Source organism: Megalops cyprinoides, chromosome 7 (assembly GCF_013368585.1).
Source record: "Megalops cyprinoides isolate fMegCyp1 chromosome 7, fMegCyp1.pri, whole genome shotgun sequence".
NCBI classification, from domain to species: domain Eukaryota; kingdom Metazoa; phylum Chordata; class Actinopteri; order Elopiformes; family Megalopidae; genus Megalops; species Megalops cyprinoides.
Window position 1 is genome coordinate 14,473,152 of NC_050589.1, and position 26,890 is coordinate 14,500,041.

At 40.9% G+C, this 26,890-nt stretch overlaps 2 protein-coding genes across 2 annotated transcripts; one reads left to right on the plus strand and one right to left on the minus strand.

Moving 5' to 3' along the window:
- Positions 1 to 3,572: 3,572 nt before the first annotated feature.
- Positions 3,573 to 16,863, plus strand: edem1 (ER degradation enhancer, mannosidase alpha-like 1). Its single transcript, XM_036534441.1, has 12 exons — positions 3,573 to 4,141; positions 5,114 to 5,186; positions 6,125 to 6,228; positions 7,425 to 7,596; positions 9,375 to 9,558; positions 10,008 to 10,182; positions 10,358 to 10,478; positions 11,547 to 11,717; positions 11,959 to 12,032; positions 12,513 to 12,609; positions 12,776 to 12,958; positions 13,433 to 16,863. The coding sequence occupies exons 1-12, from the start codon at positions 3,678 to 3,680 to the stop codon at positions 13,520 to 13,522; spliced, it is 1,908 nt and encodes a 635-aa protein (XP_036390334.1). The 5' UTR covers positions 3,573 to 3,677; the 3' UTR covers positions 13,523 to 16,863.
- Positions 16,864 to 18,532: 1,669 nt separating this feature from the next.
- On the minus strand, positions 18,533 to 26,570 carry gnat1 (guanine nucleotide binding protein (G protein), alpha transducing activity polypeptide 1). The gene is made up of 9 exons (XM_036532469.1): positions 26,465 to 26,570; positions 22,352 to 22,394; positions 22,095 to 22,236; positions 21,612 to 21,769; positions 21,253 to 21,381; positions 20,846 to 20,975; positions 20,278 to 20,431; positions 19,567 to 19,775; positions 18,533 to 18,616 (listed from the first exon to the last, which is right to left on the minus strand). Exons 1-8 carry the CDS (start codon positions 26,568 to 26,570, stop codon positions 19,585 to 19,587), a joined length of 1,053 nt encoding a protein of 350 aa, XP_036388362.1. The 3' UTR covers positions 18,533 to 18,616; positions 19,567 to 19,584.
- Positions 26,571 to 26,890: the final 320 nt, after the last annotated feature.

Genomic DNA, 26,890 nt, shown 5'->3' on the forward strand with positions numbered 1-26,890 from the left:
AGGAGTGAATGATGTCAGTTATCACTTCGCTTGTTGAAATGGAGAAAAAGAGACTTGTTATAGTTCTCATAACATTGTGCACATTTTTGTTTTTGTTTTTAATAACGTTAAGAACAATACCAGCAATCAGGACGAGCGCACTACTTGGTTAAGATTGTCAAGCGGCTTTACAAGATTCTTTCTTCCCTTTAATTCTACCACCCTACTGCAACATGACAGCAGCATCAATATGTTGGATGTTAATTGGAGTCATGTATTTGTCTTGCTTCACTTACCCTTGCTCCTCAGAGATACTCTGTCAAAGTGCATGTAACATGTTCTACGCGAATGCCTTTCTGACTCAAAGCTCAGTGACCGGTACCCACACGGCTGTATGTGCGAGAGTCGAATGTCTGTCATTAATGCCTTACCAAACAGGAAAAATGTAGCTGGGCCAGAACGTTACTGTAATGACATACCGAGAGAAGCAGCAGACCCCTTACCAATGCAGTGACAGGACCATGTTTCTCCGAGCTTTCTACTGCATCCTTGGAATTATGTACTATAGGCCAAAGCACAAAAACCAACGGTCCTGTACCAATAAATATTGTAGACTCAAATGGTATACCTATCCTTATGAGAGTCTTTTACAGCTGTTCGTGAGCGTGAATTGGGTCACATCATGTGTTTAGGTCCCATTTCGTTGTGCAGGGATGAGGAATTCCAGGTGTGGTGTCCTGCACTGCCAGCTAGTTGTTTTGTCTCACCTCTTTATTTAGTGAAAGTATTACTTGAACAGGAAGTCCACTAGTCCACTCGCCTGGTGCTTCATACATAAATCAGTTGCTAGTTGAAATATAACTTTTAAGAATTGCACCCCCTCTTCAGAAACTTCTGTGAGAGCTTCTCCATTCTCTTTTAATGTCAGGTGTTTATGACTTGCTTTTTCTCAATGGCAAAACAGATTCAGTTTCTCTGCTTATGAAGTTCTCACCATTTTACATGCTTTATTATGATAGAAAAGCCCAGTTAGTAGAAATAGCCCCTTCTGCCATTTCCCTTTAAACTACCTCATCTAAATTTTGCCATTTTGTACGTTTTATTAAGAAGCCATTTCAGTTAGAATTGTCTTTTCTTTTCAGCATGTTTTGAAGATTTGGCCTAATTAAATTCCATACAAGTTTGAATTTCAGTGCACAGTAAAGTTCAGTGGAATATAATCAGTTATTTATGTGACTGCTGTGATTGAAGGGCAGGATTAATAGGAAAACTAATGTTAAATTAATGTTAATGTTCCATACAGGGAGCCTTTCTAAAAGTAAGATCTACGTTTTCTTAGAAAGGAGAGACTGGGTTACTGCTCAGTTTAGAATGGAAGGACAGTTGACCTATTAACTAGCATCCCAAAAATGTGATTCCAGCTTTTGAAGTCATCATTAGGAAAAAAAAATGGGTGGGGATGTCATCTAACAGTTCAGATCATCATTGTAATCATGTGGCTTTCTTTTTGCTACACTGAGATGTGTACAATAATGGTCTTGTATCAGAAACAAACAAAACAAAGATTCTGTGATTTTAACATCCACTGTCCTTAAGGAAGTAGCAACTGAAAAACCATCTTCAGATATGACAGTTCTTTAACTAGGTGAAGCACTGTAGGTGTTCAGTAGTTGGTGTTGAAGTGTGTCTGATCTAATTCATTTATTGACCACTTAAGGTATTTTTTCCTCTTAATGCACACAGCTGCTTGGTTTTTCTGAGACTCTCTGATGCTATGTAGTCTCTTCATCAGTGACCTGGAGATGCAGTGACCCAGTGTAATGTGAAACATGCCAGTCAGAACATCAAATCAAGGCTTGTGTCATTTGACCTGATTTGTATAACCACGGTCAAGACTTCCCCCGATTGGTAGGGCGATTATTATCATTGTTATCATTATCATCATCATCAACCATATGGAAACTAGTACAGTCAAAATGATGATTTTAACATGGAGGATGTTAGATTGAGGGAGCACCCAGTTGCCACTGCCTGTCAATCATGACACATTTGCCACTCTTCTTTGTACTTGTGTGAGCATGTTGTTGCTATGCACCTCAGTATAGAATGAATGTTCTTTCGTCCAGTCCTTTTGTCCGACTGCTTTCTACGATGCACTGTGTTCAGGAGTCTATCTCTTTGTGCCTGACTGATTTGAAGGCACATGCTCGTACAACGCTCTTATGGATGTAGGGGCCAGGACACTCTAGAAAGTAAGAATCAGGTGGATGGGAAAAGCTGATGTATCCTGTGTGTTGAACTACTTACTGCCTTCTGCATTATTTACAATTCTGACATTACAAAAAGAGGTGTGTTCTCCCCCTGTGCATCCATTTCTGCATGTGCAAACAAATACATTAAATTAGACTTTGTAAATAAGAACTAAGTGATTGTTTTTTATTCAGATTGTCTGTTTCTTGTATCTATTTCCCACAAACAGTTCCTCAAAAAAGTGTTGAGGGTGACTAACATCTATAAAACATGCAACTCTTAGTAGGTTTTTACACATTTCACATAATATTTATTCACATTCTGCTTTTAAAGGTGAACTTAAATTGACAAGGGATACTATAAAGAAACTGCTTGTATCAAATAAATTATTGTATTGCTGGTTAAATTTGAATTTGTGCCATTCGATATTCTAATGAATTTATATTCCCATCCAAAGTTACATTGATTACGTAAAGGATGTTGTTGATTATCAGGCTTTGTGACTGAAATTCAGCTACTGGCAAGGGTTTTACAGTTGTATAATGTGTATACGTGTGTAAAATTGATTCATTGACTTATTGGTAAACATTACGACATCCCTAATCAATCCAGCTTCACACACATGGCGTACAGAAGTACAGAAAGAAAACACTTTGCTGGTGACAGAGCCTATTTAATGAACAGAAAAAGAATCGCTGGGAAAAGGTAGTATAAAAATACATAATCACTGCTATATTTTACTCTCAAAAATGAATGAAACTTTATTAAAGAAATTGAACTTGCATTTAAATTCTTTAATTTATTGTGCCAATGTCTTATTATTTGTTATCAATGCCTATTCTTCTTTTTATTATTATTATTATTATTATTATTGTTATTATCATCGTTGTTGCCGCTGCTGTCGTTACTGGTATTAGAGAGCTGGTCAGCTGTCGAGCTACCAACAGACGGCGCAGTTGTGAAAGTTGTGGTAAATAGGTGTTGTCCAATGAATGAATTGGACGGTGACGGAACTGTACTTCCCTTGTCGCTGTCGCTGATAAGTTTTGAGGGAGGCTGTGACGTCTCTTTGCGAGTCAGCCATATGGAGGATTTATTTACTTTTACCTCCTAATACTTGTGGATGTCTTATTGGTTTAAAGTTCCTTTCTTGAGTGGACGAGGAGATTGCCACGACACTCGAGTGAGACACACCTATGAGACAGACACGTGTAACGGCCAATCACCGAACCGTGCGTACGCCCGTGTCATCAATGACCATCTTACAGGAATGCCAATCGCGCCTCTGAACCGCTTAGGGGTTGGTTTGTTGACAGGAACAGTCTGAAAAAGCAAGAGTGGGATAAAGGGAAGTAGCTAACAAGCTAGCCATAGCGGATGGCAATTCAACTTTCTGTTAAGCGATCGTTGCCGTGAAGTATGATTTTTAAAGCCCGCTCAGGGCAAAGATGCAATGGAGGTCGATAGTTGTTGGTCTTCTCGTGTTGAGACTGGCTGTCAGCTGTGTTCTATGGCTTGCGTTTGGGTTGGGACCTAGCTGGGGGTTCAACTTCCCCATTAAATTCAATTTCAATTTGCACAAATTAGAGCTCTTCAGAGACAACCAAGGGGCCAACGCAAGGACTAATGCGTGGTTAAACCAATTACATAGGAATGGAAATTCACACCACAGTACCTGCTCCAAGAGTAGTGGAGGCGCCCCTAAGAAGTCTTATCTCAGTCTCCTGGAGGATGGTAGGGATGAATACGCGAGGAAATACAGCACTTTCCCCGAAAATCTGAAATCGAAGATGAGGGGCATGGCCAAAGAAATGTTTTATTTCGGATATGACAACTACATGAAATACGCGTTTCCAGAGGACGAGCTTAACCCCATTGACTGTCAAGGAAGAGGCCCAGACGTTCTCAACCCGTGAGTTCTTCATTGTCCATGTTGTCATATTTCAGATAACTAGCTAGCTGTACAACGCAATGTTAGCTATCCCGATACTACTATTAGCGACCTAGCTACGTTTCAGGTAAATGTAGCTAATCAAGTAGCACGCTATAAAATTCTTAAATTAATCAGGTTGGTGAGCTATCAGTTGTTGAACAATGGGCATGGAATGCAAATAATGTAATTATTGGATAGCTAGCTAGAATGAATTATGAAATGAGCTCATTTATTTCGTGTCCCCTTACCAACATTTTTCTTTTTCTTGTCCATCTAATCTAGCTAAATGAACAAAGAATTAATACCGTTGGCAACTCCCCTGCCAGACAGCGATTTGGCTAGCGTACATTCCCAACCACCATAGACCAGTTTCAAAAGGGCACCTGTCAGTTCAACAAAACTAAGAGCGAAATGTAGGCCTGTACCTGTAAACAAATGAATTAAAAATATAGTTCAGTACGTTGGTTGTTCTTTCATTTAAAGGTGAACTGAGACTGAAAAGGTAAGAGGACAGTCAAATATCTCAGCCAAAATGATTTGCCATAAGGTAATCGGGTTGCCTGGGTAAATTTTGAATACGCCTGGGTAAATATGAACAGGCATGTTTAATAAGTCATTTTGAATTCCCCCAAAATATAGCAGTGTTGGGAGGTTTCAGAATATTTTTCAAAACCTGCTTTTTTTCACTTAGCTTTTGGTTATGAGAAAGCAATCAGTCATTGCTTGATTATCAAACGGTAGGTATATCTATCTGTATCTAGACTATTCAGTTTTAAGTAAGATTTGAGAATATGTCTGAACCTTTAAAAACTTATGCTAGAAGCCATTCTTATGTGTTGAGTACTTGGGTTTATGCTTTACATATTATTGCTGAAGTTTAAGATGTAGCTTAATCTGTGACCTATATCTGTTTTTTATTGGAGTAATTGAGTCAAAGTGTTGTTGTTACAGGTCAAACATCAACATCAATGATGTCTTGGGAAACTATTCTCTGACCCTTATTGACACCCTTGATACACTCTTGGTAAGTCCACCACAGTTTGCGATTGTACTTGGCCATTATTATGATGCCTCCTTTGTTTTGAGCAGCTGTGTGGCCTTTTCACACATATTTCTGCTGTAGAGCACCGTGGGTGTAATAGAGTGGAATCTGACAATATAAATAACCCCTTATTACATTGCCTTGGTTGCCATCAGGGAAACGGTAGAGCAGGTGACATGTGCATTATTCCTTAGTGTCACATGCAGCACTTCATGCAGGTGCGCCCCCATCCTGTCTGTGTGATGTGGTCTGGAGCAAACATTGTGTTGCATCAGTGTGCTGTTGCATGCCGCTTTATAATTTACAGCAAGCCAATTAGGAAGAAACAACGCTGGGGGCGGGGGGGTTGGCACAAATCAGCAGTACCCAGTATCTGTAAAAGCTTGTTGACTAATACAGTGTACACAGTAGTATGCTTTGGCTGTGGAAACTGTATGTGTTCTAATCTATGAATGTGCCTGACTGCTCATACCAAAAGCTGCAAGGGTGGAGCCTGTAGATGACAGTCGGATAACTGTTTTGCCCCAGTTTTCTGTGAGATAGAGTACAGCTGTTTGTCACACGTTTTGTCTGTGGTAATGAGGCAAAGCCCTGCGGTCATCCCCTGAGACTTCAAGGTGTCTGCCGTCACTCCACTGAGAGTAATTGTTAAACCGGTAATGGCAGTTTCTGCTGCAGTCAGAGTTCTTTTCATCTGCGTTTGACTGTGTGTTCTGCTTTCTGTTATCCCGCTTCCCAGGAGTGTAACAGTTAAATAACAGTTACTTTTGTTACTTATTTTCATATGAGTATGCTCAACATTCCTGCCTGCTGTGTTTACTCATGGTACATAGATATTTACGTAGATGAAAATGAAAAAAGACACTGTGTAGAATCTATAGACTCTATTACCCCTTGCTGGTGATTTTTCCTGTCTCTAGGTGCTGGGTAACGTGTCAGAGTTCCACAGAGCTGTGAAGCTGGTGATTGACACTGTATCATTTGATAAAGACTCCACAGTTCAAGTTTTTGAGGCCAATATCAGGTATGATTGTGTCAGTCTCCCCATCCATAGTGGTTGAATTCAGCTTTGAAGTCAGGGAGTTTCCATGTGCTTGTGTCTCCAGTGCAAACAGTAAGGAGGCTGTGGCTTCTCTGGTTTGTAGGCTTCTGACAGCAAAGCATGAATGTTTAGTAAGACAGGATGGGACGTCCCACACAAAAAATAGCTGAATCAGTATATTGCAGGTATGTAAATTGTATGTAAATATTGCAATATATTTCTGCTTTGCATTACCATATCTTAAATATATTTGCAATATATTCTTAAACAATATAACAATATTTCTCAGTATATTGCAGTATATCTCATTTTGTTCTTGTGTGTTACTGAGCATTTATGTATCCAAAAGTGACTTATAATGCTTCGCTGAGCAGACAAGGTGGGGAACAGCACAATCAATTGGGCAATCAATTTTAATTTGTAAAGCACAATAATGATATGGTCACAAAGCAGTTCAAAGTGAGTGTTTTCCAGAGCAAGTAATAATAAGAAAACACACTACCCAATGTGGGAAAATGCCTGAATGCCTTGCCCTGAATGCCTTTAGTTAATGACTTCAGAGCTGCTATGGACAGCAAGGAGCACGCTATTAGTGCTTTGACGACAATCCATTGACTTCTTTGCTGCTTTTCTGTATGCAGAAATGGAAGACATAAAAATAATTAGGCCTTAGGCCTTTGAGCAAACAAAGGGTAGTAAGGGGTGACTTAGGTTTTAGCTGTAGCAATTTTAATGAACCTTAGCCCTGTGAGAATCAGCCTAACAATGTCTCTGGTGTCCAAGATGTAGTTTAGGAACATTGTTTAGGCTCCTGTCCTGTAAAAGCAGGCTCTCAATAATTCTATTTTGTTCTATTTGGAGTTGTTGTTTTTAACAATGACAGGATAACAAATCTTGACGAGTACAAAATCGCAAAGAGTCACTAAAGTAAGAGTCAAACATAATCAAAGGTCACGAAAGATTACTGAAAACAACACCTGTACCAGTGAGTGAAAACATGAAGAAAGCTTAAAGCTACGTACACCTACATGCATTGTAATGTGGTGCTGGCTGGGATGCTGACATGAGACTCTTGTGTTAGATGCAGAGAACATGTCCAGGGATGGGTGTCATTGGGGCCCAAAGGATTGATTGACGGCCATCTCCAGGGGCTCATTGTTGTCTTGCTCTCTCTCCAGGATCCTGGGCAGCCTCATTTCTGCTCACATCCTCCTGACCGACTCAAAGCAGCCCTTTGGCAATGTAGGCCTGGAGGACTATGACGATGAGCTCCTGCACCTTGCGCATGACCTAGCAGTTCGGCTCCTGCCTGCATTCGAGAACACCAGTACCGGCATCCCCTACCCCAGGGTAAGAACTGCGCTGTATGAACTGTGAGTGGCTGTACACCATTATAAGATTTGCTATGGTGTATAAAAGGTGGACTTCATCACATGACATTGTTGTCATTTAGTAGACGCTCTTATCGGGAGCAACTTAAAAGCTGTGAATAAAAAGTACATCTGGAAAAGTGGCATGAAAAGATATATAAACAGTATACTACTGAGCACCTATGAACAGTCTTCAGAGGTCAGAAGTGCGTTCAGTGCATCTGTGCAACACAATACACATTTTAGTTACGTAGAAAAAGCGATTATACGTTAATTGCCAGTCATTGAAGGAACCAGGGTGCGAAATTCGGGGGGTCACGGGGGGGGTCCGAAACCCCTTGATTGACACTTGAGACCCCCTGAAAGCCTCAACAGCAAAATTTTGGGGGGGTCTCTGGAAAAATCTTTAAAAAATTATTTGTTACTTGCAATTGTCACTAAAAATGTCTTTCAATCTGACAGACGCAGCCTCCGTCCAAATTCACATCCCTTCTTCTCGGTTGAATTGCTCACAAAGTATTCATTGCCAACGATGCTAGTTGCTTGTTTATGTGACAAAGTGTTGGCGAGAAAAATAATTTTGAATTTAAACATTTTAAACATTTCAAATTTAATCATAGTTACAATCTGCATACAGCTCTGCGTCCATCTCCACACCCATTACTCTTGTTTGAATTACTCATGAACTCGTCATTGCATAGATACGGAACACATATCACAAGCAAGAGCGGAACCGGAGCTTTGTAATGATGCTAGTCACATATTTGTACATACCGAAGTAATCACATTATGAAGACAGATCAAACTCCTGCAAAGTAATATCTTTACTAATTTCTTCACCCATTTTCACACTCCTGCTTCTCAGTTGAATAAGTCATGAAGTCCCTATCGCTTCACAACGTACCGCATATCAAAATAAACAGCAGATGATACTAGTTGTTTCTCTGTGTGACAAAGCGTTGTCCAGTAATCCGGTTTTGAAATCACAGCAAATTTCTGCGTTGTCTCCAGCATAGGGCTGACATTACATCCCGCTTTGTATGAAAAATAAACACAAAATAATGTATTTGCTTTTCATTGCAATGATTCAAAAGTTGTGGTCAAAAGACTTGTGCAGGTTTATGTAAAATAAAGCACATTCTTCATCCAACGATTCAGCGACAAGACTTCAGTGAATAAAACAATGACATTTATTTCAGTTAGGCACTAAGCACATATTTTGCTTGGGCTTGTTGCCCAAGCCTTGTTAGCTTGTGGCAGAACAGCGGTGTAGTGTAATGGTTGGGCAGGTATATTTGAAGCTTTGAGTCACTGGTGGAACAGCATGTAATGTAGCATTGGGGAGTTGTACTGGAAGGTTTGAATCCCTGGTAGAGCATTACTTTAGCACCCTTGTCCAAAGTAGTTAAATGTGAATTACGTCATTTGCCTTGGATTCTTGAGGTTAAGGGATTAACTTCGGTTTTGGTTCTCATAGCAGCTGCTGACTTGGATGAGTTGGGAATAACTTAAACTAATTTGCCTTGAAGAAGTCCGTAGAGTCCACGTGAAAAGCAACATGCTGATAAACGACTAAACCGCCCTCTACACTTTGGAATTGGATTCAGGTTTAAAGACGCACGCGCCATTCTAATCGCATGAGGCTAGAATGCTCAGAGAAGGTTATTCTGAATTATTTTAGTGATACAGGAATGGTAAGACAGTCTGATCATATCACACAGTTAAAATTCCGGTGTTATTAATTTCCTGTTCCCTCAGGTAAACCTGAAGAGTGGTGTTCCCCCAGACAGCATAAACGAGACCTGCACGGCTGGTGCTGGGTCCCTGCTGGTGGAGTTTGGCATTCTGAGCCGTCTGATTGGAGACTCTACGTTTGAGTGGGTGGCCAGACGGGCGGTCAGGGCCCTGTGGAACTTAAGGAGCAATGAAACCGGCCTGTTAGGTGGGTCCAGCCAAGGCTGAAATGTGTGCATTTCAAAACAGCCTTCAGTTCTCATGTCCCAATGTGTACGGCATGGCTGCCTCCCTGCGCTGCAGAATAGGACCAGCCCCCTCATACACTGAGGTCTCTTATGCTGAAAGGTACTCAGGAGGAACATGAAGCCTAATTTCTCACACATCATACCTAATTAAATGGAATAAAATCTTGGTATTTGTAATTTTTCAGTGTTTGTAATTCTTAGCAAGTGAATAAAATCTGAAAACAGGTAGTCTTTTGTTTCTGTTCCAGGTTTTCTGGCTTGTGGTACTGTCAAACACGAAACACATGGTATAGGAAGCGAAGCCCTAAGAAGTTGTGATTTGCAGAGCAGCAGGGCAACCACTGTCACATTAACAGAACTTGTTACACTTGGTCTCATTCGTTGTGTATTCGCTGTCTGTGACTCTCAGGAAATGTGGTGAACATCCAGACTGGCCAGTGGGTTGGCAAGCAGAGTGGACTGGGGGCTGGAATGGACTCCTTCTACGAATACCTGCTGAAATCTTACATCCTGTTCGGAGAAAAGGAAGACTACACAATGTTCAAAGCTGCCTATGAGAGCATTCAGAATCACCTCAGGAGAGGGTATGTCAGAAAGGGAAGAAAGTGTGAAGAAAATCACTTGTTAAAATGGGGCTTCATCAGCCCTGTGGATGAATTGCATGAGTGCCTTTAGGCAAGATGCTGTTGTGAATTTTGCAGCATGGGATGTGTGCTATGTATTCTGACTGATGTAGTACTTGGGTATTTGCGATTTCAGGAGAGAAGAATGTAACGAAGGTGAAGGGGATCCTCCACTGTATGTCAATGTGAACATGTTCAATGGCCAAATCATGAACACTTGGATCGACTCCCTACAGGCCTTCTTCCCTGGACTTCAGGTAGGAAACTCAAACCGTCTCCTCTGCACAAAACTCACCGAAAGTTGGGGTTGTTGGGGTCGTTGCTGATGTTGTATTGCTGTAGGTCCAGGTTTGTAGTGTAGATTCCTGTTGCTGTATTGATGTGCAGAGAAAGGGGAAATGACTTGAGTATTAGATCGATGTTGGGTGTGCTTTGGCTATAAGAGCTCATCTGGTGTGGTCTCCAACAGTAGAAACAGCAGAACTTTCTCTGAATGAAGATTCACCAGGCATAGAAATCTATTTTCTGAGTTTAAATTTTGGTAAAGTGGTCTTCTGTATTTTCCCTACATATGAATGTCAAAATCACCAACAAAGTAAACTTTAAATAGTATGCATAGGCTAAGATTTATGGACATGTTCTATGTGATTGTGCTTAATAATTAGTAAAAGCTTTCAAAACCCAGGATATTTCAGTGTTGTCTGAAATATGGAAATGTAATTTTGGTGTTCTCTAGCACCAGGTGTTACAGCTAACCTCAATCAGTTGGTCAGCATTTTGCAAGCTACAGTCTTGCCATGATAGGCAACCTTTATCACTTCTGGTAAAACCATCAACAGTAGCCTGCTTTAGTTGTGGTTTTATGGCTTCTGATGTGAGAGATCATTCTTAGGTAAAGAAAGTAGCTTGATAGCTAACTAGCCAGAAATATCACAGGACAGACAAAGTTTCCACTGCTGTAAATTGCAGAATATTCATTTCAAAGGGGCCACTGACATAGATAAACAGTGCTGGTTAATTGATGAGAAGGCACAAGAGTTTAACTGTAGCCTTAACTTCGGAGGTGTTTTTTTCTTCTCAAAATCACTGTTCTGGAACTGCCAGTACATAACTGCGAGTTTGGAGGTGAGAAATGGATATCATCAAAAAGCTGAGTTTCTCCTGCTTCCATCTGCATGTGAAACTCAAAATGTGCCTTGGGGTCCAGAGTGGCTAATTAGTGGATAATAGAGCAACTCACATTTTTTAATCTGTGTTCTGAGGAGAAACCCCCCCTAGTTTACCTTTATGAGTTCTTGGGCTCAGCTGAACTTTCAATCTCCCAGGTGCTGAATGGAGATGTGGAGAACGCCATTTGCCTGCATGCCTTTTACTATGCCATCTGGAAGCGTTTTGGAGCACTCCCTGAGAGGTATAACTGGCAGCTGCAGGCACCAGACGTCCTCTTCTACCCCCTGAGACCCGAACTGGTGGAATCGACATACCTGCTCTACCAGGTAAAGCTGTTGGACTCTGGAGCAAAGAACAGTGCTCCCTTTCTGTATCATGCCCCTTTTCACCGTGCAGTTTCCTCATTCAGCATTTCTGTTTTGAAGAATTTTTTTTTCATATAATCAGTGATTCATAATATAGAGTTTTCAATTATATCAGATGTCAATTTATTAAGGCTCTATTTATTTATTGTATATGGTTGTTAATGAAGTTAACTCAAAATAGTTTACATTCTTTGTTCCACAGGCAACCAAGAACCCCTTTTATTTGCATGTAGGAATGGACATCCTTGAAAGCCTTGAAAAATATACCAAAGTCAGGTAAGAATTGAGCTTCATTGAATTGGGGTTAACAATGTTTTTTTAAGTGCAATGGGAAGCTTCTGTGTATTTCCTACTCTTTGCATTGACAAATTAAAATGGAAGCTTGGTTGTTTGCAACATAGATGCAAATGGATGTCAAAATCAATGATGACGTTACAGTGGAGGAACAGTAAGAATTTAGGTCAGCTAGACCAGCTGTGCAGCTTCATGGCCACGAAGAATTTGCGTGCCAGATTTGTGTACAGGATCTGTCACCCACAACATGCTTGCGAGTCACCGCAACCCGAAGTATGCATTTTGGCTTAGATGCTTACTGTTAATTGTGAGAAATAAAGACTTTGAGTGCACCAGCATTGTGCATATGTATTGTCAGTTGTAGTTTATAGAAATAAGTCATGGAGCATCTCTGACTAGGTTCCTCTGCCCATATAGTGTACTGTTTGCATGGTTCTCAGACTCTGTTGCACGTTTTGACAGGTGTGGGTATGCCACCCTCCATCATGTGGTGGACAAGTCCAAAGAAGACCGCATGGAGAGCTTCTTCCTCAGTGAGACCTGTAAATACCTTTATTTGGTATGTACTCTTTGGCATCGACCTCCTCCTTTTAGCTTTCCCAGTTATTCTTTATTGGTGGACATTATTTTGCTGTTTAAGAATTTGTGGCAGTAAAATGAGTAGCCAAACTGACTGAATAAGTTGAGTGTCATTCCAGCTGACTTTTGTGTTGTTGTCTCCTTAGCTGTTCGATGAGGACAACCCCTTGCACAAGTCTGAGAATAAGTACATATTCACTACAGAGGGCCATGTGGTGCCCATAGACAAGCGCTTCCGTGAGAAGCAGTGGAAGGATATGATGCCCTGTGAGGAGGGCACGCCTTCGGACCAGGATAAAACCAGTGTGCCTCCCACCAACACCAGCAATGTAAGACCACCTCACCACAGGGGGGAATAATGCAGAATTTAACAGCTTTCCTAAATGATAGAAGAGTGATCGTTTGTGATGACTCGCTGATCTAGTGTTTTGCTGTGGAGAGAGGCAATTGATTTGTTCCAGGCAGTGAATGACATGGTAGTGCTACTAATTATGGTAGACATGAAGCCTCTCCCTGTCATAATTGCTCTGCATTCCTGTCTGCTTTGTGATCTCCTATCCCATTTGTCTGTCTTATAATATTAGTATGAACTGATAATGCTGATTTATCACCACAAAAAATAGAGATATAATGTCACCTGTCATTTCCACAGTTTGACAGTTGAACAAATAATTCAATCCAGTTGCTTTACCGTCAAGACTCCTTCAACTGCTGATGAACAATGAGCACATTTCTAGCCTGACAGATTGTGCCTATTTCTTTGTGTGCTGTTACTACTTCTTTTCTTCCCTGTGTGCTTCCAGTGTGACAGGATCCCAGACGAGAGACGTTATGCCCTGCCTCTGAAAAGTGTTTACATGAGACAAATCGATCAAATGGTGGGACTGCTCTGAGTGCCACGGCCCCCCTGTAGACTTCTGACCAGGTTTGGAGGGTGGGGCCTGGGAGTAGGGGGTGGACCTGGCCCCTCCCCCACACTCCCACCTCTGTAGCAGCAGGAGAGTCATGGGCTCTGCCCGTCAGGCCTTCCTGGAACAGAGGGTCATCGGAGGTATTCAATAACACGGATTTCCAATACTGAGAACAAATGCTTCTGTTAGGGTATTATTATTATTATTTTTTTTGGAGTTTGAGGTATTTTAAGCCAATTATACCGGTCGCTCTTCCAGATTGCTCAGTCAATATGCTTGTTTCTGCATTTTGCAGTATAGCTTTTATTTTGGACATTGGTTTTTGATTTTTTTCTTCAGTCAAAGGGGAGGTGTGTTTGTTTTCCTGGAATCTTACACAACAGCATTCTCAGAGTGTGACCTTCAGTGTTCAAGGCTGTTAAGACATGTGTTCAGGGCTGGATGAGGTATTCTGGGTGTTCGGAGTTTGGTTAAGGGATGCAGATGTTTTAAGTGTTTAAGATTTAAATTTTGGTTGGTAAGATGATACATTATAAAGCTCCTCATGTATTTGGAGTGAGACAGGGATTATCTTACATTCGAGAGCTGGTTGTCACAAATGTAGCTGAAAAAGTACAAGAACTCCTCCTGCTTCACAGAACTGTCACATTACATTGCATGGTGTTTATGGATTCAGAATAAAAACAGGTCATAAATTAAAGGGCAGTAAAAGATGAAGCCTTACTTTAAAAACTTGTGTCACAAAATCATCAGACGAAGTATAACAAATTTCCATTTATTTTTATCTGAATGTGACTTTTTATGGACCGTTTTAAGAATAATGCAAGAATAATAACTCTCAGTCCAAAGATGTTCCAGCAACACCAATATTCATTAGAGCTGGACTGAAATCATAAATGGAAATAAATTTTAATGATCAAATTGTGTTATTTGTTCTGTTAAAGTTGAATTGTGTGCTATTATGAGAGAAATAGGAGGCTAGTTCAATGCACAACAAGTGTGATTTAAGCACAGTCCTCACTAATGACAAACCTTACCCTGAGTAAAGCTGCTTTGAATCAAGTCCATGTATAAACCAGCCTTTTAATTGTGCCTGGAGCTGTTCCTGAAAATAAATGAATAAAAATTTATATGATCATCCATACTACATGATAATCTGTAGGCATAGCATTGCCACTGGAACTTGTGTTCTGTTTTCCAAAGATTATTGAGCTTGTATTTATTTTCATGAACAGACCATGAACAGGTCCTCTTTTCTTATGGGCTGCCATTTTATCACAGAGCTGTTACTCTAGTGCCTTTCTGTGATGCATAGTACCACATAGGGAGGCAGGGGGTTCCATTTTTAAGTGGAAGTGGTCAGTACTGCTTTGTCTTCCAAGTTGTCTAGGGTTTAAAGTTACACGTTTGCCAACACAATTCATTCTGCTGTTCACAGCACAGTATTCTGTTTGAATGAAATGTCTCTTCTTTTTTGACTGTTGCACTGTCTACCAGATTGGCATCATTGCCGTCCAGGAAGCAAAATCAAAAAAGCAATTGTGCTGCGGTTAATGTCTGACTGTTCATTTCAGGGGCTGGATCAGATGGCTTGTTCTGTGCCATTAGTTTTTTAGCTTTATATGTAACACCTTGCAATGTTTGGTGACTTGGAGTTTTTTCTTTAATGTAGCGACAGTCAAATAGTGCACAAGGTGACTCATTGTGTTATAATGTGGATTCTAGCATCTGCACTGAATAAGTTGTGCTCTTCATAAACTTATAGCCCCACAGCTTTAAGAGCAAAGAGAAAGTTGTTTCCATGGACAAGGAGATCATTTAATTTCAAATACCAGAATAGCCATATGCTTTTTTTTTTCTTTTTTTCAAAAAGGTACTTCATGTTCATATTTATGGCTTTTGGGGTTGCATGTCTCTGACATTAGCATTAGCCTGTTAACTTCTTAAGAAGCTCCTCCAAAACAATGTGACTAATCTTTCTATAAAATAATTGGCAAAGGATGTGTATGCATAAGGCCTTACTTTTATGCTAATAGGAATGACAATATTGTTTGAGTCTATGAGTATGGACTCTGTAAAATACATTATGTAATGCATAGACAACTTTTCCATAAGCAGTGGTGCTAACCAGAAACCATTTTAGATTAGGGAAAAAGAAACTCAGGGATTGACTAACTGTCAACAAGTTGCTCTTCTGTTGTACTTGAGCAGATTGTTATTGACTTGCTGGTTGCCTTCATTGTCTTGGGCCTGTCTCTTGTGTTCATCTTTTAGCTGTGTTCAATATTCAGAGTCAATTCCACTTGCTTAAAAAGATTCCTCAAATGTCTTTTCTCTGTAGGTCTGACATGTTATAGGATGGTATAGCATTATAGGTTATCCGCATGTAAGGCATATGTTATGTTAATATTCTTCAGGTGTATTCTTATGGTGGTGTGTATGCATGTTGTGGGGCCGGGTAGTGCCTCTGAATTCAGTTCACACTTTGGGTGTACTTTTGCAACTGGACCATGATAGGACCAGGCTGATGAGATGCTATACAAAATGCACGTCTGGTTTTTGTTATGGTCTTAGTGCCAAAATGCACCCTTGGTTCTATGACTAATGAAACAATTTAGTCTTTTCCCTGTTGGTGAGCTGTAGCTTTTTTGGGTTACAATTCCCTTCTGGGTTAAGGGTGACTGGTAGTAAGGAATTATGTGGTATAGATGTCAATGTTTAACACTCACTGTGGGTTTTTTTTTTTTGGGGGGGGATTGGGTGCGATGTCCAGGTGAGGTCCACACGTGAGACTGGGTGTGCGGGTGCACATGTGCTTCTGATGGCCAGGAGCCATATGTGTGAGCGGAATATTGAGGTAGCAGCATTTCTGTGGAGTTCAACTCCACACCTCAAGGTTCTCAGTCCTTAATGCTGCCTGCCTCTGCTTTTAAAGAAAATGTCGGCAGCAGGGACAACTGTTAAACACAACATCCAGGGGATAATTAATGAACTGAGGGTTTTTTGGGGGGGCGGTCCTGGGGGGTCTAAACCTGTGATATTCAAAATGTCAATCCATCTTGAAAATGCATTTGTTTGGGTATGAATCAGTTTTAAGGATTTTTTTCCCTGGAATATATTTGCCTTCACCTGCTCTGAACTCAAGAAAGCAATCATTTTTTATTGATGTACCTGTAACAACCCATGAGACTGTGAGATGTATTCACAATGCATGAAGAGCTGGTGCTTTTCTCACCAGTGTAAAACTGCAGGTGGTATCACCTCACTTCACCAAATGTGCCATTCCCAGATGAGAGAATCTTTACAGAATGAATGTTTTTTTTTTGTTTGTTTTATTTTTTGCAAGTGTTTGTAATTTGGGAAAAAAAAAACACTTTTTAAAGCCTGAGAGAGTGGAAAGAAGGTAATATGGAGTCTCATGTTGATCTTAAATAAACATTACAAACATACTTGAATTGTTTCTGATATTGTGTGCATGTTTCATGTGTGGATAGCACAAAAATCTTCCCTTTTGCTAATGGATGTAAATGTGTTTGAGGAGTCCGTGAATTAAAGGAAGTCATTTCTGATTGCTCCTTTTCAAGTCTACTGAACAGTAAACCAGAAATGGATGGACGATGTTTATTTTTGTTGGCATTACTATACAGTTTGAACTGCATTCTGAATTACAGTGCACATTTCCATATTAAATGTATCTGATGACTCATCAGTTTGGAATGCTTCAGTTTAATTCCCACACATTTCTAAGATTATGATATTAAAATATTTGCAGAAATTCTTTTGAAAAACAGGGAAAAGTATGAACAGTCAGTGTTTTTCATTTGTTGTATATCTGTTGATGGGAAAAGGGTAAGGTTTAAGCAGAACAAAACTAGGAGAAAAAAATCAGACAGGTTAACTTTGCTACCATAAGCTTTACTTGACCATATTGTGTTTCATGTTTTGCCAACATTTTTGTACAGTACATGGTCTAAAGTGCTTCCAGAATAGAGAACACATTTCTTAGTAAGCATAACTGGGATTAATCCTTTTAACTACATCAATCATATGAACATTGAATGTGTTCAACATGCAAACTAGTCAAACTGGAATATTGTTTTTTTGCCTCCTGAAATATTCTTAATTTTCCATCCTGTAATCAGTGTTAGAAGACCAATTTGCAGAGCTGTAACCCACCTCAATATCATGGGTTCCCTCCCAACAATTATTTTTCATTTTGTACTTGAATTGCAGGTTGAACCCATCCGTACTACATCATTATAACAAGTACAATCATACCTGAAGTCAGTTTACCTCCCATTTCAGCACTAAGATGTATGCTTTACTGTCATTAAGTATTACAGATTTTGTTGATATTTACCCTTTTTGTAATATCCTCTGAAGTTGAAGTGCATATGCAGGTGTTGCTAAAAATATGGGCATCATATTAAACTATTTAAAGTCTCATTTTCACAGACTAAATAGTGGAATGCAGAGGCAGACTTGCCTTGCATTAAAGAGCCTTGCTTTTATCTGGGTTTACAGGCATTATACTCTCATACAGCTCGTGGCAGCTTTGATGTGGCAACTACAGCTTGCATAGGACTGCTATGAAAAACTCCTACTTCAGCTGCTTTTCAAAATCTGCATCAGTATACATTTAGTGTCAGCGGTGATCAGAATATAAAGTAAATTCTATTTTCAGCCTTTCCTTGGATTTTCTCTGAGTGCAAACTCATTTCACTCCAATGCTGGAAATAATTTCCATATTTTTTATTGTTGACCACATCTTTGACATCAGATCATCTGTAAAATTATCATTTACTTGGTAACAGAGAGTGACCGCTTGTTGTGAAGCTTGGTTGATCAGAGAGCACAGAAAAGTGTAAGGTTGCATTCCCTATTATAGCAGTAAAAGGGTCCTCAGCCCATGTACATGTTGTTTTCATCTGAAGCCAAGCTCTGGACGTGTGAGGACAGGGATGGATACATCTTTCTTTTCTTTGAAAGGAGACCAAGTGTTATCCCTTTTAGGAGGTGGAGTTCGCACTGGGAGGGGTTAAGGGTCCAGGGGGGTCAAAGAGTCGGGGATCATACCTGGAGAAAGAGAAAGAAAGGGTTTGAGGAGAACGCCGACCTCTCTCCTATGTCATTGAAGGAGACTCCGTTTGACCTGTGACCTGAGGTTGTGTCATGCTTATCTTGAAATTTGCTCTAAATTTAAATTTAAATTTCAAGCCTGTTTTTTTGGTAATTTTCCACCCTGTATATCACTGCAACTAAACAATTGTGTATTAAGCTTGCCTTAGCTTCTTACACTTGCACACTTGCGCTGAAGCGGGGAAAGTTCAAATCTCTGATACACTTGGCATTAGCCAGTGGCGGTTGTTGCAAATCTCATGGTGCTGTCCAAGAGGATGTATGATTGGAAGATGGGAACATCTTGGATTAGACTGTGTAGGAATTTACACATGCCCAATGAGTCACTAGAGGGTACTGATGAGCTGTGTAAGTACATTCCACCACAGTCAGCACTCAGAATCAGCACCTTTACTGACTGAGTAACGTGCATTTCTAAATGAATGGAAGTATAAACTTTTATTCATTTAGCAGCTTGAGGGAACTGTGTTTCTGGAAGACTTCTGTGTGTTTTTCCACTCCATCATTTGTATATTCAGCTGTTGAAGACCTTTCACATATGTTAATTGTTACGTGTGTTTTCTCATTTCAGTTTCAGTTCAGTCATTTGAGTGTTGTGTTAGCACAAACCCAAAAACCAAAACATAATTAACAGTGGCAGCTTAATTAGCCCTGCTGTGTTTTAGTTTGTGCGCTGCCAAAGCCTTTCTGAGTGTTTCCTTTTCTAGACCACAGTGACCATTGGAATGAAAGCAAGCATTGTAAGTGCAAATTGGGAAGCTGTCACGTTTGCACTTATTTCTTGCGCACACGCTTTTATTCAGAGAGACCTGCAAATTGGAGAGTATTCAGTGCATCGGTATCACCCAGCTGTGCCAAAATGAACAGGGGTGAATGAGCCACCTCACCTTCTCGGGGCATGGCTCTTAGAAGAGACCACAGTCCTTGAGGTTCTCTTTGATGATGATGTCGGTGACGGCATCGAACACAAACTTGACGTTCTCTGTGTCCGTGGCGCAGGTCATGTGGGAGTAGATTTCCTTGACGTCTCGCCGCAGGTTGAGGTCCAGGAACTGCAGCTTGATGTAGTTACCTGCATCCTCGTAAGTATTGGGGCCTGGATAGGGGAAGAAGCCATTGACACAACAGTCAGATTCAGAACAGACCGCACACTATCAAATGTATTTTTTTTTTTTTTTTTCCAGGAAAAAGTAATTGGTGTTAACATGTCATAAAAAGTGCAAAGGTATTTTTTACCATGTCACATTTGTCACATATATTTGCAAATTACTTTATATATTTTTAATTGCTTATATTTTACTTATAATATATAACATTGTATATTACATTGGCCAGTATGAACAAGAGAAAGGATTTTGGGTAAGAACTGGCTGAATATTTTTTCCTGCAATAAAGAATTGACTGTTTCAGTTGTGTTATAGGTGACTTTAGTGAACTAATGTTTATTTAGCTTTATATTAAGTCCATCTAAGACAGTTTGCTATTTGGTTAAATATAAATGTAAATGTGCTCCATTGTGTGAGAGTGTAACTGACTGGCATGGTCCTCTGAATCCTGCACACACAGAGAGAGCACGTTTTTCCATTCTTATATCCTACCGTCATACTCGGGGAAGCACATGCTGAGGTGGGCCTTCTTGATCTTCTCGATGAAGACATCTTTCTTGTTGAGGAAGAGTACAATGGAAGTGGTGGCAAAGTAGCGGTGGTTGCAGATACTGTTGAACAGGTGAAGACTCTCGTGCATTCGGTTCTTGATGGGGAGAGAAAGGACAGGGTGAGGAACAGGTCAGATATTCATGGCATTCTTGTGTGTGCAAGGAGTTAAAGAATTGAAATCAGAAGCACTGGTAAATATCGGCAGAGCCATAACCTACTGGTAGGCCAATCCAGCCTAGTCTTTAGAGCTGCATTTCAATTAAGTTTATTTTGAGTTAAGTTGAAAAGCAGTTGATTGACGCCTAGATTACAGGATGAGGGGACTTCTCTTTCATTTCAGGAATATTAATATGCAATTAAGCAATGGCATGGAATGGCCACCAGCCACATTGCAGCTCATAAGACATTGTCTGATTTCACTGGTTTCATTACTCCACACTTGCTCTGAGCACTGCTCTACATTGCTGCACTGGCCCTGCTCCTTGCTGCCTCATTAGAGATCTCTTACCACTTCATCATCCTCCACCAGCACCATGTCGTAGGCGCTCAGGGCAGCGATGAAGATGATGCAGGTCACACCTTCGAAGCAGTGGATCCACTTCTTCCTCTCAGAACGCTGGCCGCCCACATCGAACATCCTGGAGAGGGGTGGGGTGAGGCTAGAGTCACTTGCCAGGCCAATTGTGTCCTCGGTGTACAGATGGTCCAGGCAATGTGGTGACTGAACTCATGGTCTTCAACATTTATCCATGCTGCATATGCCATATTTGAATACTCTATATCTGGTGAGTCTGAGGGATCTACTCACAATTGCGCTGTGTGCTGTTATTTGAATTGTGACCATCTCTTGAAGACAGAGTTTACATAATGCTACGACTGCTGGGTGGAGGGAGACTCATTTTCTGTTGGACCCACCTGAAGTTGAGGTCCTTGAAGGAGAACTGGGTCTCGATGATACCCGTGGTCTTGACTCTTGATCGCAGTACATCCTGCTCAGTGGGGACATAGCCAGGCTGGACCAGCCTCTCCAGGTCATTCAGATAGCTCACGGAAAGAGAGGGAGACAGAGAATAAGGCCATGCTCTCCAAGATACTCATCTTGCTCACAGAAAGGAATGCAGAGAGGAGATAAGACCAACCTCTCAAAGGTTTACATTTGGCTCACAAACAAGGAGACGGAGAAGTAAGAAGTAAGTTGATCACACCATGCTACAGCATGAGATAACTTGCGTAGGGGCCAAAGTGAATAGGGAAATCAGGGGCTGGGAACGTACTATCCAGCAGAGTCGTTCAGCTGGTACTCAGAGGCCCTCTCGAAACACGCCTGGATGCCCGAGTCCTTCCAGAGGCGAAGGATGATGTCAGACAGCTCCTTAGGCATGGTGCCTTCCTCAATTGTGTCAGCAAGGTGCATCAGTTTCCTGGCGTCATCCTATGAAAACAGAGACACGCCCAAAGAGGCACCCTCAGAACTAGAACACTTGCACATAGGAACGTAAGCATACATTCGCACAGAACTGGCAATCACATAATACCTAACTCACATGTTCCCTACTTTTACAACACATTGTTTTCCTACATCATGAGGCATTGAGCCTCTATGCATGTATAGGCATGCCAGGTAAGAGGACATCAGGTGCAAATTCTCTATTAAATTTCACTGAGCAACTCAAATGCAATAAATACATCCTCTCTCGTGTTTCACTGTTGCATGTTTGTGTTGCTTGGTTGGAAATGTTCCAGGTTTCAAAATCTACCTGCTGGGCTGCATCTCCATAGCTGATGTTCAGTGTGTTCATGGCCTTCACAATAGCCATGATAGACTGTAGGGTGTTGCTGTAGATGATGACAATGAACTCCAAGCATTCTTCAAGTGAGTAACCATCTTTGTGGATAATTCTGTTGGGGGGGAAAAGTGTGCTTAGTAATATAATTTACCTGAGATGTTAATAGACGTAGACTGATGCTATACAAAACAATTACTGTACAAAACACCATCTCATTCTGTACTCACTTCATCTGTTTGACAATTGTGCTCTTGCCTGATTCACCCGCACCTGTAAGAAATTCAGAAGAGTGACATTAGTTGCATTGCCACTGTGTGCCTTTTATTGCACTACAGAAATAGAGCCAATCACAAAAGTGAATTGAGGCAACTTACAAACATAAATGGCTAATGCAACTTTTTTAGTGAACAAGCAACAGCAACCTTTCCCTGACCAAAGCCAGTCCGTAGGTGGCAGTGTCACCCTTTTTCTGTTCTGCTTTGCTTTTCAGAAAAATGCATAATCTGTCGTATTAATCTCTGTCTTGGTCCATTTTGTTGTACAACTTTTTACCAACCAATTGAACAAGTTGATAATCCATCTGACTGTTATGCATTTGGATTTAGCTTCTTTAGACTTTGCGCTTTTCACATAATTCACCAAACATTATATAACAATATGCACTTTGCATTGAGGATAATGTGAAACTACATGAAAAGATGAACACATGATTTTCATGTGTTCAGCAAACTAGTATGCTGAACACATTCCAGAATGCCCTTTTGTGTTCCTGGGCTCTTGTCTAAGTAGTTGCATATGAGGGTCTCATGGTCACATTAGCATACTTAGCATAGCCTGTTTCTTCATAAAAAGTTTATGAACAAAGTCTCTCCCAGGATTTAACTGAGATGATATAATCTGCTTTTGACAGGTTGAATGGTACAGTTAAGATACTTTGCAGTTGCATGCACAGTTTTCAATGATGGCCTGGCTGCCAAGAGTAATAGGGGTCTTTTACATCAGCCTGCTTTCCATATCTTGCTTGATTTGGTTACAGCAACATTTCTGAACCATGATGGTTCCTGTCTACATTCAAATGCCCTGGTCCAGGAAACCCACAGTTCATCAGCAGTCTCTGTCTCTCTCTAAACCACTCAAGCTCTCAGAACTGTAAGGATCACAGGTTGAATCTCAATTGGGTGAATCAAAAAAGATGACAATTTATTAAATCTTTAAGCAGTGAGATGGGAGTGCAAGGACATATTCTAAAATATACACCAAGATAAACTAAGCTCAACTTTGTTTTATGGCTTGGACATCCTAGAGAGAAGTTAGGAACAGGTATTTGCATCCTTGTTCACTATGATGTTATGGGACTCATAAAAACTTTTGAGCCCAAGAAAATGTCACACACACCTCAGATCCGTTCACTGACTGGATGTGCTAGGAGTGGACCAGTATTCTGCTTATTGCATTGTGCAAATTTAGAAATGCAGCATATGACTTTTTTGTTTTCTTGTACACTGTAAATCTATGCTATGTTCAGATTGGATGTGTGTTTTCTATCCAGTGTTAAAATCAAAGAGCAGTAAGTAGTTCCTACTGATACACCAATGCTGATACATTTGTGCTGAGAAATCTATTTATTAGAGACCAATGACTGGACACCTATATCTTTGTCTTGGTCAGTCTGTTTGTTTAACTCTCTCTCTCTCTCTCTGGCAGTGTCTACAGGGTCTAGATTTCACACAGATCCTGATAAGATCCAATCTAATTATTTCTGCGCTAAGCTCCTCAGAGGTGAACAAGGAGAAGGTGATGTCAGGGGGAAGGAACTCTTTAACGCTCTCTGTCCCTGATGCAGATCAGCGCTGGAGAAAGTGACTCACACGCACATGCTTGGTGAGAGACATCTCCCTCTCTCCAACAGGCTTCCACAGGGTGTGGCGAGCCTCTGTGGCTGGTGTAAACATATTAACCAGGCCTGAGAACGATTAGTCTTTAATGTTCCTGTCAGCTTTGCATGTGCAGATTGCCATTGCACCAGTGCTCACTGTGTTCAAGGGCTAGAGCATAAACAGAAAATGTGTCCACACTGAGGAAGAAAAAAAAAAACACTTGGGACAATTCTGTCACTGTCAAATCATTGTAATGATTCTATATTTATGTGTGCCTGCTTTAAGGAGAATGTATTACTTTTATATGAAAAACTATATTCTATATATTATATACTATATATTATATACTATACGTATGCAATTGCAGTTTAAGGTTAACTGGACTTTTTCCAGAAAAAAAATGTAACCAAATGAAAAGGACCTGCGGGGCAATTGTTTAACTGGATTTATAAATGTTTAGTACATCCAACTAAACTCTTTCCCTGGGTTTTATTTTCTGGTAAAACACTCCTCCATATCCTTTAACAGATGTTGAGTGACACAGCACAAAAATCACAGACACAGCATGGTATACTCCTTCTGTATATAGAATACTCCTCCACAATTATCATTGTTGGGCATCAGCAAAGTTAATCTTAATCGGTAATCTGATGAGGATGAGAGTGTTCTGTCTATTTTTATCATCTCCCATCATATGACAGGCCTCTTAATTCCAAATTAGGATTGATTATAGGATTATCTCGTTTTGTCTGCTCAGTTTGTGGGTCAGGGTTACATGTAGAAGAATGACAAAGGTGTGGTCATCTGTTTGCTTCTGTTATGACAGAGGGCACACATTGCTTATCAATAATTTTGTTTGCACAAGAAGTGAGACACAATTTAGTCATGGCTGATTTCTCTTGCTAAGGGAATTTTGTCAGGCAACGCTAACCCAGTAACATACCTTACTCACAACATCCTGCATCCAGTAATTCTATGTTAATGGTAAATGCTGATTCATGATCAGTGGTGAGGGCAGAATCTTCTGCACCTTCACCTTTTCTCTCAAGTGATATGCACTCTAGTATTTCACTGTGAAGTTCTTGCTGTTTACGTATTTCAGCATATAGGCCTAAAGTTGAACCAATGTATCCTAATATAAGCCCCTTGTGTTGGCTTCACTTAGCCTCTGAGAATTTTAAAGACTAAGCCATGTGTTTGCTTTCACTTGCTTTAATTAAGTGAGTGTCTGTGAGGTATTAGGGGGAAAACAATCATGCAGTGATAGTTTGTCTGGGCGAGGCTCTTGCTGTGGGCACTAAAGCCCTCCGCTCTGCAGCATTATAAGGCAGAGGATTATAGGAGGAGGGATTGTCAACATGTTTGGAATTGCTCGCTGCTGGTGAGGTGTGTAAGACGCACCTACATCTCAGAGCTCTTTACTCTATTAATAAAGATGCTGACTGTATCTGTGTGGACTGGCAAAGTGTTTGAGAAACCAGACTTCCAACCAGAGAATTGTGGGTTTCACTGTGGGTGGGAAACTACTGTTCACAAATCAGTGACGTAACAAAAAAATTCTTTCAGAAAGAACTCAGTAGAATAACAGCTTCAAAATTGCTGGCTTGCTGTGGTGGGAGGAGACATGGAGTGCAATACATTAGACATAAGACTGTATATTGCCTTACTGTAGTAATACCAAGTTATAAAGTATAAAAACACATAAACAGCAGGTGCAAGTGTAGTCCTCATGATAGCGCTGACAATGCCTTAAAAATCCACAGACTTAATCTCAAATGCAAATCCCATCAGTAACCTGTAATAAAGCCCCTAAACTCCTCCCTGAGACTGATGGCTCTGTGAACCAACAGTATTACAGCTTTATATCTGGAATACCCATAAGCAACATAATTATCAAAAGACTTTGAAGACAGTACACTAGTATAGAAGCTAAACACCACTGTCCACAGCCAAGATGGACAAAATAGCCTAAATGCTAGACACTGGTGGATACTAACTGTCACACAACCAAAGAGTAGTCATTATGAAAAACACCTGGGAGTTGTAAATATACCAGTCTCTTCCATAAGGGTGCCAACAGACCAAACCAACAATCACAGATTCAAATTTAAAGCCAGCCTCATTCCGGGCCACTCACAGAGCTAACATTCATGCACCAGTTTTCAAGCTGCGGGAACTGTTGGGTAGTGACTATAGCCATACAGGTAAAGTTCTGTATGCTGGGTCAGGATGTGGGAGCACTCCAGCACTCAGGATAGGTTATGGTTCTCTGTGTCTGAAGTGACACTTGGCCCTGTACCTGATATGAGACATTCAGTGTTGGTACATCAAGTACAACGGCAAATCCAGACACCTGTATGGCAGTGAGCCAGACAAAAAAGTGAACCGAACTGCAGGAAGCCATTGAACCTTGTATTGCTCTGCCAGCCCTGTCCCGTCCTTCCCCAGAAAAGCAGACTTTACCCAGCAGCAGCAGTTTGACGGTCCTGGCGTCCTTGTCAGCATCTTCCTTCAGCTTCTTCTCCAGCTCCCTGGAGTGCTTTTCTTCAGCGCTCGCTCCTGCTCCCATCCTGGCTTCCTGGCTGTGACCTCAAACTGGAAGACGACCGTGAATCCTGGATGACCCGCTTGGCTGTCTGAGGGCCCCTGTGGCGTCAGCGACGCAGCTCGGACACCAACCGCTTCCCGCCAGTGAATGACAGATTCTTTCTCATCTCCAAGAGATTTTGGGCACCTTCATGGCCAGCTGACCTCGGGCGACCAATTGGGTGCAAGGACAGGGGACACAGAGGAGTGAGTGTGAGGTAGAGGAGGGGGTGAGTGGCAGAGGTGATTTAACCCAAGATTTAGGGAGACTTTGCTGTGCTCAGCGGAAGGTGTCCAATGGAG

Coding starts and splice junctions, on each gene's coding strand:
- edem1 (XM_036534441.1), top strand. CDS start 3,678: ATGCAATGGAGGTCGATAGTTGTTGGTCTTCTCGTGTTGAGACTGGCT. Junction 12,610..12,775: donor CCTGTAAATACCTTTATTTG/GTATGTACTCTT, acceptor TTGTCTCCTTAG/CTGTTCGATGAGGACAACCC. Junction 12,959..13,432: donor CTCCCACCAACACCAGCAAT/GTAAGACCACCT, acceptor GTGTGCTTCCAG/TGTGACAGGATCCCAGACGA.
- gnat1 (XM_036532469.1), bottom strand. CDS start 26,570: ATGGGAGCAGGAGCGAGCGCTGAAGAAAAGCACTCCAGGGAGCTGGAG. Junction 21,382..21,611: donor CTGAACGACTCTGCTGGATA/GTACGTTCCCAG, acceptor TCTTTCCGTGAG/CTATCTGAATGACCTGGAGA. Junction 19,776..20,277: donor GTGCTTCCCCGAGTATGACG/GTAGGATATAAG, acceptor TCCCCTATCCAG/GCCCCAATACTTACGAGGAT.